General features: G+C 36.0%; 1 protein-coding gene and 1 long non-coding RNA gene across 3 annotated transcripts; both read left to right on the forward strand.

The window, feature by feature from the left end:
- The first annotated feature begins 7,742 nt into the window (after nt 1–7,742).
- LOC112186697 lies at nt 7,743–13,030 on the forward strand. 2 transcript variants are annotated; one of them, XR_005806543.1, is made up of 3 exons: nt 7,743–12,219; nt 12,376–12,449; nt 12,716–13,030. It is a non-coding gene; the product is annotated as an uncharacterized LOC112186697 (long non-coding RNA). The 2 variants fall into 2 exon arrangements; XR_005806544.1 differs by having other exon boundaries at nt 12,376–12,430.
- Nucleotides 13,031–15,021: 1,991 nt separating this feature from the next.
- On the forward strand, nt 15,022–16,498 carry LOC112182888 (probable L-type lectin-domain containing receptor kinase S.7). The gene has a single exon (XM_024321446.2). It carries the CDS (start codon nt 15,077–15,079, stop codon nt 16,178–16,180), a length of 1,104 nt encoding a protein of 367 aa, XP_024177214.1. The 5' UTR covers nt 15,022–15,076; the 3' UTR covers nt 16,181–16,498.
- Nucleotides 16,499–17,064: the final 566 nt, after the last annotated feature.

The raw sequence follows: 17,064 nt of genomic DNA on the forward strand, positions 1-17,064 counted from the left end.
ACTGGACCTATAATTTCTAAGCCTAAACAATCCAAATAATAGTGAGGCATTTGAAGTTTGAACAGAACTTAAGCATCTATATATTCCATGCCTTCTTCATGTCTCCTACGTGGCCCATCTTCCATCTATATGACATTGATTTCACACTAAAAAAACTTGGCTTACCCATCTTTCATAACCCTTTTAATCGTCTTTAGTTTACACATGTGGAAAAAGAAATAATCGTCTTTAGTTTACACATGTGGAAAAAGAAAGAAAGAAAGTATATGATTTCTCAAATCCAGAGAAGATCAAATTAAAGTCAATCACTTTACAAAATTGGTATGACTTATGAGTATCGATCAATATCATTGGAGGAGCAAGATGATGATCGATGATGACAAGTGACGATAACCAAAGTGAGGTGTGCATGTTCTCCAACCCACCAAAGCGAATGGACCAATCGACTTCTCTTCTGCCATTTCTAGACAGACATAAATGCCCTGCAAACGTATTCGGATGGGTTTAAGAAGGGTCGGAATTTCTGGTGCTTGCTCCATCGGTTGGCCTGCCGATCTCTCTGACATGACTCGGATCTGCAGAATTGTGAGAGCCAATTTCTGTCTACTTCTCCGGCATTGTATTCTCTGGACAATGGTATTCCTTTGTTATTATTATTTTTTCTCAATGTTGTGTGTATTTATTAAATTGTGTGATAGAAAATAGTGAAAATTATTTTATGCACCGACGGCGTACACCATTTATTCTTTAGGTACATTCACCAATCAACTACAATAATCAGAATCATTTACCTTATAACAACCTACTAATTGATTACTTCATTAGCCAATTTAGCCTCTTTGACATATGCAAGTAAGTCATATCGGTGAGCTGCTTACTAATTAATTATAGACATATAGTATGTCACTAATACTAATGGTACTATAAGTAGTGAACCACCCAGCTATCTCTTGCTTATAACGGTCCATTTTTCAATGTGAGACTTTTAAATCTATTCTTTCTTTAAGTCAAGCAACACAATCCTAACTTTTGTCCACGAACACATAAGTAACAGATACTTATTTGCCTTGGACAAAGACTTACTGAGTTGTCACCTATATTCGTGCCTGCATATGCGGATCAATTGTTCAAATTATCAAGAATGATAGTGAAAAAGTTAACAGATAGGTCACCCCTTACTGTCACTCTACAGTATCTTCTACATGAAATTTTCACCTCATACACTCCTCCTTTACCAAAAATAGGACTTAATACCTGACAGCTACCACCCTCAGACTAAGTTCTTAGAGAGTTTCTATTGGGACCTCCAAATCTGTTCAATTGACCTCATTCTATTATGAATTATTAAATGACATATCTAACCTACTATAAAATGACTATTAAGGACAATAATTATACCAAAAAAATATTATATTTATTTTATGTAGACTTTCCAATTCAATAATATTAGATTGTATTCCTTATTATTTTCCTTATCTATTTTCATTTTCCAATTTCACTACATACTCATTAAAGCATTCATATATATTTAATAAGAATTAAAAATATGATTAAGATCATGTGACATAAAAATGTATGATATATATGTTGAACGCATATTGGTGAGGGAAAACAAAATAAATCCTCTTATGATTTATGACATAATCTAAGTCAATCCATTATATTTGCACAAAAAAAAAAATTAATAATTAATTAATCATTTGGTACAAAAAATACAGAAAAAAATAAACAATAAAAAAACGAATTAATTTTTTTTTTTTTAGAATAAAAACAGATGATTTCTTCATTTTTTTTTTGCACAGCTAAAGTAGAAAAAAAACATAATAGTTCATGGCATTTTCTTATTGATTCGACATTAATTTTTGAAACTCATGTTTGATTAAGAAATGTATATTTAGTTAAGATTTATAGAGTGATTAAATCATTGAAATGACTAAATTTTTTATTTTAAAGATAATAATTTGTTTGCAAATTATATGAGTGAGGTTATTTGAGGAAATTTAGTGAGGTTTAGTGAGTAAATTTAGTATTTGAAAATTTGATAAGAGGTGTAAAAAGCATAGAGATCAAGTGAGTAAATTTGGAACTTCCAGTAGAAAAACTCAAGTTCTTAATCTACCATCTGAAAAAGAAACGTTAATATCATGAACCCTTAATTGCCTGCATATGAGGGTCCCCGAAACCCTAATTCCTTGCCTGACTTTCTCTGTATTCGTTCTAACTCTTATAAACATATCTGTCCCACTGATTGGGACACTTTCTTACACAAAAACCATGATTGAAAGCTATCGACTTTGATGCAAAATTAACAACTTGGGAGGGGGGGGTTTGGAATAGAGGTTGTGGGGTTGGAAGGTGTCCTAAACGCTAATTGGTTGTCCTTGGCCAAAACCTTCCTAATTGAGTCCATGTGAGGTTGGGACACTGGCGTAGTACTGTGCTAGCTACCCAGGTACATCAGGTATGTTTACCCTTTGAAAACATAGTTGTTGGTATTCATCTCATAATCTTGAAGGGTCTAGCAATAGATGTAACATATTTCATATATGACAATCAGAATGGTATATTATAAGTTTTGAAATTCAAATTTCTCTAGTCCTTCGCTATTATAGAACCCTAGCTGCTGTATATCTAATTGTGTCTCAGAGAAGCTTTCAATGTATTGTTTTCTGGGTCGATCTGCAGTCGAAATATGTACCATGTGTTTCTTAATTATCTCAGGTCATATCATATGATATATATGTAGTCCCCCCTTCACTCCACTAGGATCAAGATCAAACGAACATCCCTTTAATTGATATGATTAATATCTTTTTTTTTAGTAGAAACAAGTCAGTTGTTTTTATTTAATTTATAAAAAAAATATTATACAGTGACCTGCCTTATTGGGATTGTCAGAAAGTACCGCTAAAAACAATATCACTCCATCAATTGAGTAAAGCTCAGGGGGAGTAAACTAAAAATAAAATGACAAAAAAATCTTTATGCAAAATCCTTCAATAGACTCGCTGACAATCTCAGACCTATAATCCTTGCAATTCCTCACAAGTATTGATCCCAAAAGAAATAATGAATTAGGTAATAAAACTGAAATTGTTCTAGATTTCAAATTTTTATAGAAAATTCATCAGGATCCCAAATAATGATATGATTAATATTTAACTGTAGGCCAGGCAGTCTAGTGTATGCTTACTGTAGGCTAGGCAGTCTAGTATATGCTAGTTATATTTCCTTCATTCACTTCAAAATATAGATAACATTTGCCTATACCTAACATTGGCTCCATTTATAATTGCTTTGAAAATTGATAAAGCGTTTTCAAACTATTTGGCAATTAGAAGTGCATTCTAAAGCGCGAGAAGCATTGTTTGGTTGTTTTTTAAAAAGCACTTGACATGTGCTTTCTTTAGCTTATCAAACGTTTCTACAAGACAAAAATACTTCATTTAAATTAAAAAATTCTATGTGCTTCTTTATGAAAATGTTTTTAACCGAAGTGTTACGTAAATGAAAGCCCTCCCACATAAGCAATCTGTACAAGCGCATAAATTTACTTCTTTCTTTTGCTTAAATAAATAAAATGCCACATAATTGTACACTATTCCCTCTCATCAAATTGATGGATACACTATTCCCTCATAATGGTGCCAATGGTTGTGGTCCAACCTCCAACATTCACTTAAAAGGAATAGTAGAAGAGGCTATTCTAAGTAGGACCTTCGATTCCAAGAGATGCTTGTAAAAAACTCGACTGACAATCCATAGAAATTGATAAATCAATTAAGGGGGAAAAAATCAAACAAAATGAAGTAGAAGAAGCAGGCTAATATTCTCATCTACTAGCTCTTTAGATGACCATTTCAAATAACGAAATACTCATTTTGTCATTTGAATGATTTGATACAGAACCGAGGTCGCGAGTAGTGCGCAGCTCGGAAAGATCAATATATATAAAAAATGAAATGCTCAACCCCTACCTTCTTAGCTTTAACAAGGTAATTTAGCCTAAGCTACGTACACAGAACTAAGCCTTTTTCTGAAAAAAAAAATAATAATAATTGGGCTATCATCATCATCAGGAACTGGGTACGTACTGACTTGCTACTGTGAGTGGAAGTTGGCACTTAGTGAATGAAGTAATAAATCTGGTGCATGGGAGATGAAGGTCTATAACATTAACGATAATGCTAACTAGGGCACCAAATGCCAATTGGCTGCAGGTTGGTTCAAGTTGGTACGTACGTCCTGGTGCTCCAACAGATGGGTTACAAAGCCTGGGAGAGGATAACATTTGTGTCCTACGAATAAGGGACATACATGTATGTCCTCGATCCAAGGTGAACCAGAAACCCTACAATATTTCCAGATCACATCGCAGACAGTATAAGCCAACAACCACAAGAAATAACCTCACCCCAATACCCACTACCAACGCGTTCATCTGTGATTGAGAGCGAGTAAATACTCTTATGGTGGTAGGGTTTGCTAGGGTACGTCCAGGTCTCTGTAGAGCGCACCAGAGATGATAGGTGCTCGTGTGGTCTCCACCTATGCTTCACTAGTGTGGACAAGATCTAGCACCACCACCCATCATGATATTCGGGAGTGATCAACCGAGAAACCTTAGCGCTGGCCCGCCGATTCCGACGGCTGAGATGACTTGGATCAGAATCGGTTTGGCTTTGGCCAAGCACTAGAGCTTGAATTAGGTTTTTGCCAAATCTGCTTTCAGGTGTTGGAGTAGATATAATCACTATAAATGGACCATATATGGAACCAAAGTTTCTCTTTTACTTAGGAACCAAGGGAGCTATTGAAACTATTATGCAGATAGAGTCACGAGTCACGAGTCACGAGTCATGTTAAAATTCAAGATGATGGTTTAGGAGACCCATGTCGTAAAAAGTCCATAAATCAATCTTGTATATGCGTTTTATATGTGTGTGCATATATATATATATATATATATACACACACACTATTATTAAGAGAATATGTTTTGTTAGCTAAAACTGAAAATTTTAACAGATTTAACTCTAAATATTAAAAAACTTTGAGAATAAATTAAATCACAAGGGTAAATAAGATAATTACAAAATAGATGTTTATTTAGAAAAATAAAAAGAAAATATTCCACAACCACTACTTTTCTCTCTACAATAACTACCACTGAATCTATTTCTTCTGCATATAACAACTCTTTTTTTTTTTACAATTAAATTTTTTCTTACACATACAGAGCATGTGATTACAGACTAGTATATATTATTAAGAAAAAAAATTTTGTTAGTCAAAATTTTAGAAAAGTTTTTGTTAGTCAAAATTAAAAATTTTGACAAAATTGACCTTAGAAAATTAATAAATTTTGATAATGAATTAAATCACAAGGATAATTGAGACATTTAAAAAAATTAAAAAAATACCCACAACCCACTTTTGTCTCTCCCATTTTATTTTCTTTGCAATAACCAACTCTTTTCTTTTTTATTTTATGTAAAAAATAATAATAATAACTTGCACATGCAGAGTATGTGTAGATAAATGCTAATATAATATTAATCTTACTTATTTTATTTTTCTTGGTTAACTTTTGATTAAAATTTGTTACGTAATGAAAAGTCATGATTTTGAGAATAGTTTTAAGCATACATAATTTTTGTTTTATCAATATAATTGATGTCTTCGCTAAAAATAAACTTATAATCTAAAAGGTCTTGTACATTTTATTTGTGAGATTTATTTATGTCGAAGTCAAAACCTAGCTTAATGCAAACTTCAATTGCAGGGGAATGAAATCAACACTCCCTAATTTGTAATTTACACTATCTATTTCTTTCTTTGGTCAAAATTCTCATAAAATGACAAAATTTAGGTTACTAAAGACAAAATTTAAGTTACCAAATAAGAAAAGAGGAAGTGTGGATTGTAAAATAGAGACTGTGAATTTCATTCCCCTAATTATATACTAGTAATATTACACCTACAAGTTTATTTACCAACTTAACTATGTAATAAATGAAATGGGCTTGACATAACATTGACTACAATATAGTTTATCCTCGTTCATTTAGCCTCATTAATTAGGGTTTATTTTATTATGGGGATGAAATCAGCTGTCTCTATTATTCTATTCAAATTTTGTCTCCTCAACATGATTGGTCCACAGAGATTTAAAAAATATTTTCTTAATCTTTTGTTCAATTTTTTAATCAATGTGGACCAATCATGTTGAGGGGACAAAATTAGGACACATAAATCTAGAACAGCTGATTTCATCCCTGTTTTTTTTTCTTTCTCCGATTCTATGTGAGGGGCATTTTGAACTTTAACATTCATATTGATCTATATTATCTAAAAGAGTAAAATAATACGTGGTGTTTGAGATAGTAATTCTTAACTCTAGATTCACTATTATCACGTGTTTTGTTCATATGTGATGATATTTGAGAGGCATGACACATTCAATATACTAAATTCTTCTATTGCTACTTAACTTGTCAATGAGCAATCCTTAAATAACCAAACTCTTTGATATTTGTCCACAATAATTTGGTTTAGTAGCATAATTATCTCTTTATGAGTGGCTAAGAATTTCTGAATCTTACATTCGTCATTGTCTAGCAACAATTATTGTGTGATAAAAAAGAAAAGGGCTTTACTCCCCCATTGATCAAAACATTGGCAGCTAGAGAGCTACTGATATGCTAATATGAACAAACGCATTGGACGATTACAATGCTACGAATTAAGTCAATTAACTCAATATTGGTAAGAGAGATTCCCTATTTAGAGATACATGTCCACGTACGTGCACCGTTTAAATATTGGTCTTTAGTAGAGTGATGGTCCTCAGTCCTCACACTCTTGGTGCACGAAGAAAATTGGAAATTATTTTATGCACCGACGGTGTAAGTGACCCAACCCTTATAAAATAATCTCAACCCTTGATATTTATTATCAACTTTATTTTTAATAAACAAAAAGTGTATTTAATGCAATCTAACCATTCATTTATGTTGGTGTAAGTGTACGGCGGTGCTCTGAATAATCTCTCGAAGAAAATAACTTTTGATGAAAAATAACTAGGCCGGACACCTTCTCCTTTTTGTGGTTTTGGATCTAATTCCGATAGCTCTTGGTAGGTAAGTTTTGCTTTTAATTACCTTATTAGTGTCTGAAATTAAACTGATAAGAGGAGCTGGACTTCATTATAAAGAGTTTTGCACGTCCTATTGAAACAGTAATTTCTAATTTAATCATGTACACGGCCATATCATTGACTTATATTTGAGATAGAATGAGAAATGGGAATAATAATGCAATAGTAAAGCATGAAAAAGAGTTTGGTGTGGGAGAGGAAACATGGATTGGACCACAGACCAGCTCGATTTAGATGAGGAGAATATATCTATCTTATATGAGATATATAAAATAAAATCATAAATAATTAGCTAATAGGATATTAATGCTACCAACTTGTTGGGACTTCTAGTGTGGAATAGGTGACACACAATGTTAATAAGCCTTTCCATGTGTCTGGATTGTTTAAGAATGGGGTCTACAATTTACATAAATATCTGTGGAAAACATTTCCCTCATGATTTTGATTGAAAATAACAAATGAATAGTAACATGGAAGATGGAGAGGTTATAAAACAAAGACAAAAAAGAGAATTCATACATTATTGTTTATAGCACCCTCCCACCCTCTCTTTTATATTGAAGGCTCCCTCAATTTCCACTCACCCCTCTCCACAATACTGAGAGAGAGAGAGAGAGAGAGAGAGAGAGAGAGATTACATGAGCGAATTGGGTTGGTTTCATATGCTGCAATTAAGTACTAGAGGAGGCATCCAAAGGGATCGCATTGATCCTAAGCTAGCAAAGCCTTCTTGATCATATCGCGCGATCCCTAAATAGTTTCGGATCATGCTATCCCTTTGGATTTCTCCTTTGGAAGCTTCAAACTTCTATGTCATGCATCGAGCTAGAACTACATATATCCAAGGAGTTGACCCAACTCTCTATGATCCAAGTAAGTCCATTTCTTGATTTAATCCGTTTCCAAATTCCTATATACTCAAAGTTCTTTTTATTTTTAATTTTTCTTTTGTGGTTGAAGAATCCCAAAACTGTTTTTCAATAACCAACATTTTAAGGATTTCATGATTAAGAAGTTCTGCATAAATTCAAGTCTAGCTTTTGGCTTGGCAAAAATTAACAGAATGAAGAAATGAACATGCATCGATCGACCCAGTCATGATTCGATCTTAGTTAAAGATTTATTGTTTTGGAGTAGTTTACGCTAAAGGTAATTTCCTTACGAAGTTATCAAATTCATCTAGATTCATGATCATGATGATGTTTTATTACAGTCATATGGATAGAAGTTATATGCAAACCAGAAGCAAACCCAGAACCCCATGTCAATAATTGTATATATATGAACACGTTGGATCTGATTTCCTCCTGCCTTGCTGGCATGGGAATACAGCTCTATAAACGCTAAAACCCAGAAATCGATCAGCTCGGAGAAGCGTTCCAAATCCAATATTTGATTATTTGCTGATATCTTTGTATACAGTTGTCATGGATTTTACTTTTATTTATTATTTACAGCGTGCGTCTGCTTGTCAACAACGATAGGTGGAAACCTAGTTCTTAAATTTTACCAACATGCAAGTTAAAATAATAGATTGCATATCTTTGCTATTCATACAAATATAACTTTATTATACCAAGAGCTAGGATCTTTGCAGCTGTTTTACTCAAACAGTTCTACACCCGTATAAAGTAGTACTGACCGAAATTTCGTAGTGATTAAAGTTTTGATGATGCCCTGTTTATTAGTCATGATTAATATGTAAGTCAATAACTTCTACTATGTCTGATTGAGTCAAAATTTACCCCATTTTCTGATAGCTTTTGATCATTGCAATCTTCCAACAACTTGAATATTATAACTTTGGATTGAAAAAGGGGGGACTTTACCCTAGCTAGACGAAATAGTTTCAGATTAAATTGCTAAAACCCCACCTCGTTCCGATTAGCCTGAACTGAGTTTGGCTGATGATCTCCGTTGAACCTACTGGGGCAGACGAAGATGGCCACACCTGGCGGTGGCCCAAAGTCAAGGGCTCCTCCAAATCACATGCTTTTAGGGACTTTAATTAGAATCCAAGGCAGTGAAAAAGATGATGATCGATATAATACATAAACTTGAGGACTTTTCCTTTCCTCTCTTCCCCACTTTGGGGCCTCACATTGAGTGTCCCAAAGGCAAAGGAATAATCATACACATGCCTTAGAATGAATGAAAGAAAGAAAGGTCCTTTTAAGCATTGCTAAAATTAGGGTTCTTTTTAAGGGTGATTATACCTCTTGTAGCACATGAGTACATGACCACAACATTCTAAAACAGGCTCTCACCGTATACAGGATCCCTTTTGTGAGTTTGTCACATGGCCTCAGCGCTAATACGTACTATCATACCACATTTTCTTAATTATTTTCAGCTAGTGGAAATGTGCTTGGATGCATTAATCATATACTTTTCCTCCTAGGCATGTATGTGTTTAGAACTTAGTGGGCAAAATCGTGTTATGTGACAAGAGTTTGCCTAATTGTTTGTTCATGGGTTCTCCTCTCTTCCATTCTAAATCAGTCGACTGTTGTTCCGGGTTTGATCTTTCAACAATTTCTGAGTTAATTAAATTAGGTTTAGGGAGAGATCGATGAGGACAGACCTACGAGAGATATATGGATGACGAGAGGCGGATGGGGATCTAGAGATGTGCATCACCGGTGAACTTGGTTGGCTCCGATTATGAGACGGGATGGAGATGGGAGGATAGAGGGTGGAAGCTGTCGGTGGTTATGTGATAGGCATGATTGATCTTTTAACAATTTCTGAGCTACCTTAGGGTTAGGATCGGCCTTAAAGTCATTATATTACTTGCATGCATTTGTTTCTTTCACATCCTGGATGTGAAATGAACGATTTTCACATAAATGAGGAGAGATTTTGAATTCAGATCGAGTCTCATCAACCCAGAAAGCAAGAAGAGTTCTAATCAAACAACAGTTAGTTGGCAACTCACGCATATGAGCTCTAAGAGAAACTATGTAGTTACTTTTTGACTAAATGTAGTGGTGGAGACTATAAGCTAGTTGCGCATTATTAAATCTATATGTGTTAACGTTGAATTTGTCAATAGTGTATAAAGCATAAAGGAAATCCTTGGTTTCAGAAGCTTCCCAGATCTATGCAAAGTTTGAAAATAATCAGTAAAATTTTCGACTTTCCAGTAGAATAATGCTTAGTCTACACTGATTATTGCATGTTTTTGTATGTTCATCATCATAGCTAAATAGTAAGAGTCTAATTTCAAAACGAATAAAAATTGAATTTGCACATCACCTATAGCCATTATCAATATGGGGTCCAAGTCAAAGAATTGTTGGACACCAAAGTGTACAAATTATCTTTCAACTGTAAAATTATGTACCCCTAATGTCTCCCTCTTGCCCTACACAAACTTTGCAAAGGACACATAAACTGCCAAAATGAAACCCACACATATCAAATATTTTCAAGCTCATGAGGAATTGGATGCTCCTTGCCCACAAACTAAGGGGACCTAACTTCTTGACTTGTCTCCAAATTCAAACCCCTCCACTCCTATTTTGTTGTCTATTTTTCTCTTTAATACCGCACTTTGTGAGACTCGACTGTCAGCCATGTATTTGAGATTCCAGAGGATTTGATTTTCTTTCTTTGCCTCAATGTTTGGGGGATTCCTTTGAGAGATCGATGTGCATAAAAATTGACCATCATCTTAAGACCTAAGTATATTTTTTTTGGATGAGAGAAGATACAGAGAAAACCCTACAAACAAAAGCTCTTAGGACAGCCCTGCCCCTGTTGATCTTAATGTAAAGCGATAGAGGGAGATAGGTGGAGGACATGACTCAGTTTCTTTCAGAGAAACAAGAGTGACCAAGAGCAGCAATGTGATTTGCTACAATTCCATCACTTGTTAGGAAAAGAATGAACATCATATATTCACTTCTAATATTATTCACCAATTTTGGATTGAACTGTGTTGATTGTAGATCATCTGAGCTTCAGATTATTATTCGATTTTTATTTTTTTTTGTATAATTTATAAATTAAATCGTTCAGAAAAAAATTAAACATCGTCGTATTGATATTTTATGAGGGCTTCCAGCTTCCTTACGTCGCTCGTCCGGCAGTGACGCCGGTGTCAACCTAGTTGCGCCGCTGTCGTTTGCTGCTGCCGGATGGGTAGTTTTTTAAGACCTGGGTGATGATCGGCGCTGGGTTATGTTCTGGTTGAGGCATCATTATGTCCGGCTCGTGAACACCGACGACGGAGGCGGCGCAGACTGGGTGGTTCTATGCGGTGGCGGTAACAAATGCTTCATTGATGGGGTCAAGTAGCAGCGTGGATGCAGGGGATCCTAACCCGATTTTAGTTTTTTGGGTCTAGATGCTCTTTTCAGGTCGTTGTTTCGTCCTCAAGTCGGTGGAGGCTGCGTGGCAAGTCATGGCTGCGGGTCGTGGCGGTGGAGGTTGCGCGGTGAGTCGTGGAGGTGGTGTGAGACAGGTTACACAGCTGTGGAGATTGGAATGAAGCCTATCCTTTGGGCCTTGGGCCTCTAATTTAGTTTACTCTGTTTTTTCTAATATTTCCTTGCTTAGCCAATGGGTGTAGTACTTGGTGTAAGGTGTTATCATAGCTTATAGACTAGGTTACTTAATGATATTTAGTGAGTGGATATTCTTGTTCACGTGATACCTATATTCTTGTTCACGGCTCCGAATCAGGTATATATTTCGTTTCTTGCTATTATCTTTATCGATGTGTGAAGTAAAACCTTCGCATACTGTTAAGTTGAGGTCAAACTCTTTATTAATAGCTAAGCACCAGATATTTGTCTGTTCTGTAGGCAAGATGGATCTTTCTGTTAATTCCTTGAAGCGTACTCTTGTAATTACAATAGCCTCAGCAGCAGTTGGATTATTTACAATAACTTGTGCCAATTTCTTATAGGTAGAGGATTCTCGTAAGTGAGGCACTTAACCATCTGTTTCTTGTAATTGAGGATCCCATTTTTTTAGAAGTCCTCTAATGCTGGTTGTTTATGTAATTGACTCGGTCCACGACAAGCTACTTCCCTGCATTGCTCTTTCAGGTATTTCTCTGCCCTTTGGATTCCTAACAAGTACAAAATGCTCCTAGCCACTTTTTGATAATATAAATTCAGTCTTATCTTTTGTTTCATTTAGTAATTTATGTTTTTGATATGTGGAGTTAATGAAATTGGTTATGTTTTCGGATGTATGTGGAGGCTTTGAAATGTGCATTGTGGCTTGCCGCTTTGGCACACTTCTGGAATAATGAAGGTATTACTGATCATATTAGGTTTGTCTCTTAACTTGTATACTGGCATACTGCTATTAATTATAGTGATATTATAAGACTAATCCTTGTAAGAAGTATAACACTTTCAAAATTTCTACATGATAGACAAGTTAAGGGGATTAAACCGAAATTTTGCCAGTTTGTTGATCGTTGTTTGGTTACTGAGAAAATATAGAAAATTAAAGGAAAACGAAGTGAAGTGTTTCTTGTTGTCTTATAGTCATCAAAGGTACATGTTAAAATTGTGCATATTTGTGTGTTTACAGATGAGTGAGATGACTGTCCCATGACCAAGCTGCCAGAAATCAACTTTGAGGCTCTGTTTTGGCACAAAACTCCTAGAGAAATGAAGCTTATTTTTAGGCTCATGTTGTTATTACGTTAGGAAACTTTCATTATGGAAGGGAGCTTGTCCTCATCACCAAGGGTGGCACTCCTTTCTAATCAAGCAAAATTAACCGTGCTCACAAAGTATGTATTAGTTGATCCTTTAGGATGTGGCTCTCTATCTTGCAGAGGCCATTTTGACCCTTTAGGATGTCTTGTATTTCCGCAGTTTATTAATGAAATTATTTCCTATATGATCCAAAAACAAGTGTAAAACTGCATTATAAATATTATCTCTTATTAATAGATAATATTTTGCTTTAAAAAAAATTGTGATATTCAAAATTAAATTAGTCCTAAACACCAACAAACATGGGATATGACTATTTCGACTATTCTGCTCTTTAGTCCTAAGCAGTGCCAAACATACGTCAGGTATTAATATAGCTTAAGTTAGGTTAGAGCAGTCCTGGACTGTTATAGAAATTAAGGCGGGGCATAATAGTCCTGTGAAACAAACACAACCTAAATGTAACTCTACCAACTTTTAGTCCAATGGCAATATAAATGAACTTTGCACTTAGAGTTGTGTAACCAGCAAGGAAATCACATATGACATTGTGTTCTAGTCTCTTTATCAGCCTAAAAATCTTGCCAAAACAATCACCAACTATCAGGATTAGGCCAGTGCAGTACTGATCAAAGAACCTCCAACACTCTAGTTCAAACGTGAGTATAGATTTTTTTTTTCTTTTTCAAAATTTCAGTTAGAAGTAGAAGTATCGTATACTTTTTGGAGAATGTGTCCATGTACATAGGAAATACTTGAGATTGTATATTGGTCTTGACTTGGAAGGCTCTGGAAAGACTAGTTTCTTTTGGACACCTTGACACTATTCTCACTATTATTCTCCGTTTAGAGTTTTCGGTATTGTAAGGCTTGATTTGTACCATATTAATTTATCTTATCTGAGGGAAAATATAGCCATGGGGGGTATTCCTACATACATATAAAGCGGAGAAGATATGCGACTAGGTTGTGGCATCATGCTTGTACTGAAACACCATTAAGAGATATCGGAAATATAATATCGTTCTTGAGAGGGTTCAATTGTTTGGTCACCATGTGGTTCACCTACATGAGAGGTGTCACTCGCCATTTCTCCAACAACTCGATCAAATTTGAGACATTAAAATCATATGTATGTATCAAATATTTATGCGGCATTATTGTTACTAAAACCATCTAATTGTGTACAAAACCCTAGGAGAGTTTTTCTCTCAATCTAGTCTTCTACGGCACCCTAGCCTCCTTTCCTAGCCTATAGCCTCTTGCTATCGCTTCGTCCTCTCCATGGTCTCCATAGATGCCGTCACTAGCAAAGCTTGCTGCTCTTCTTGCTCTCGCAGCGGGTGGTAGCACTTCGGATCTGGGAAAGATTGGAGATGGTCATCTGTGCAAGTCCTCCCAATCTTTTCTACTTGGCAAACCTTTGATTGAGGATGATAATGATGTGCTTCTTGTCACTTTGAAGAAGAAGACGGGTAGACCGCCGGAAGCAAGAACAAGAGCCAACGTCCTAGTAACTACAATTGGAGGTTTCAGTTTCTAGCCCTAGAGATAAGGGCAAAGGAAAGCCTTAAGCTAAGGTTTTCTTGGTCTCTTGCCTATCACTTGAAATTGGGTCTTCTATTACTATCTTCTTAGTTTACTCTACCTAGGTTTACTTTTTAGAGAGGGGTTAGTAGTGAGGACTTGATTTCTTGTTGTTTAGGCTCAATAAGTGAGCGTATGTATTAACAGTGAGGGTCACCTGTCTTTTGCTTGGCGGTTTGTGCCATTTAGTTTTTTTTTGCATGAGACAGCATGTAATGTACGTGCCTTCTCGCCATAGATAAATAATAAAGTTTATCTATTTTCTCAAAAAAAAAAAACCCATCTATTTGTGTTTAGTACACTAGTGACTAGTCATAAATATCTCACTACCAACATCTCATGCACTTGTTTTCATTTTTTAATTATTTTTAAAAAACTGTAATTTTATTCACATAAGAATATAAGATACAATTACATAAGAAATCTGGGCGTCGTTTGGCGGTTCACATATTTTGCGGGCTTTCTTTGGCATGTTAGACACCAACAGTGGGCCGTGAAAATTTGCAGTTTTGCAAACCCATATATAGAAAAAAAAATAAAAAAATTAGAAACGTTTCTATCTTTTACCCGATATATATAGAAACGTTGAATTCGTTTTGATTCGGGTCATACTGCACCAAGACTCTGGTTTTCTGAAACTACAATGGCTAAGTTCACCGTTTCCAGCTGCAGTTTCCCCTTCATTTTGCTCCTCTTCCCCTTCTACTCCCTAACCCTAACCCTAATTGCAAAACCCATTTCTTCTTCTTCGCTCCAAGCCCTTAACACCACCATCCCCCAAAATTTCGATTCCGAAATTGCCCTCTTCGGCGACGCCGCGGACGGCGGCTCTTACGTGAACCTCACGGGCGGATCGGCCTCAAGCTCCGGTCTTCTCCTCCGCCGAAAGCCCTTTAAAGTCGCGGACGCGAATCTCAGCAATCCGGCGTCTTTTTCGTCCGAATTGATCTTCTCGATCACGCCCGGCAACGGCGATGGTATTGTGGTCGTTTTTGTTCCCGGCGATTTGGGCTCGAGGTTCTCCGGTAAGGGCCCGTTTGGGCTTGGCGGTGAGAATCGATTTCTGGGTATTGAATTTGATACTGAAATGAATGAAAATGTGAATGATGTTAATGCGAATCATATAGGGGTGAATGTGGGTAGCTTTGTATCTCTGACTGTTGGGAATGTTACTGCATTGAATTTGGTGCTTAATAGTGGACAAAAGATGAAATCTTGGATTGATTATGATGCTAGTTCGAAAAGATTAGAGATAAGGTTGAGTAAGTTGGGTGAACCAAGGCCTTATAATCCGATTGTTGCGCATGGCATAGATTTGTTGGCAATGTGGAAAGATAAGGATGTGTATGTAGGGATAAGCTCGTCGAATTCAAATGGCAGTTCCTCGCAGATTAGTAGTGTGTATTCTTGGAGTTTTAGGATGAGAAAGGTTCCGAGGATGCATTCGCATCCGGTGAATCCGAGGGGTTATTTGGATGATCAGCATGGTGGAAATCCGGGTCTGGATAACAGGATGGCTTGTCCATTGTCAATTCTTGCTGGGATTATATTCATGACTGGGTGTGGAGCTCTGGTTTCATTTGTCATGCTGTTTTTGTGGGCTATAATTGTTAACAGGCACACGGTTTTCCCTGCTGAAGTGCTCCCAGATGAGTTTCCGGTGAAGCCTAATCCTACGGATTTCAGGTATGAGAAGATCAGTGTAGTTGTAGAGGAAGATGCAGATGCAGATGGTGTTAAGAAGTAGAACCTGAAAGGTGCAACCTTTTTGCTGTGAATGTATTGTTCTATTGATGTGAAGAACAGTTCTGATGAATTCTGTTGTTCTTTTTGTGAATTCTAGTAGGCAACTTTGATGCAGTTAGCTCTGTATTTGTGCAATTTCTCAAGTATGAAAAAGTGTACCCACTTCCTAGCTGTATCAGTTCGAAAGGCTCTTGTTTATATATTAGATTCCTTTGATTGCCCTCTAATAAAAAGTTGCCAGTTTTTGTAGAACCTCATTCATTCAATGGGGAACAGAACAAGAATTATGAAATGGTAGACTGTTATTGGTTCAAACATAGATCTGATCCCCTGTTCCCCTTTTATCTTACTGTAATAGCATTATTGAGAGTTCTCCTTTAAGTTTGAAATGATCTCTGTCTCAAAATACGGTTTCAAGTTTTGAGACGAGTTCAATGTTTCTTAGGAATTAGGCTTACATGTAATTTTCCTACTAGTATTAGGCTTCTGATGGTGTCGTTAAATTTCTGGCTTCTCCAAGATCCCAGAGTGGTGCAGTAGTAGCTTGTCTTCGTCGAATATGATTAACATTTCCTTGTTCTTACAGTATTAGGTCTGAAGCCTATATAGAGGCATGTTGTCGATATAATTTTCAATATCCACATATTACCTACAACCACAGAAGCTCTTGTTTTCGTGTTCAAGGGTTCTAGGGATCTTGTGGTTGTGGTCTGGAGTGACCAATGAAGAAGAAGGAGAATCATGGTGATGGTCACCTCCTCCCTGATGATATTATTGTGGAAAGTTTAATACATGCGCCCGTCAAAACTTTGATTATTTGCAGTAGCGTTTCAAGAGGGTGGCGACATTTAATATATGGCCCTCAGTTCTCCAAAACCCACTTCA

Source organism: Rosa chinensis, chromosome 1 (assembly GCF_002994745.2).
Source record: "Rosa chinensis cultivar Old Blush chromosome 1, RchiOBHm-V2, whole genome shotgun sequence".
NCBI lineage: Eukaryota > Viridiplantae > Streptophyta > Magnoliopsida > Rosales > Rosaceae > Rosa > Rosa chinensis.

Excerpts from the sequence above, each read along its gene's own strand:
- LOC112182888 (XM_024321446.2), top strand. The coding sequence starts at position 15,077 with ATGGCTAAGTTCACCGTTTCCAGCTGCAGTTTCCCCTTCATTTTGCTC.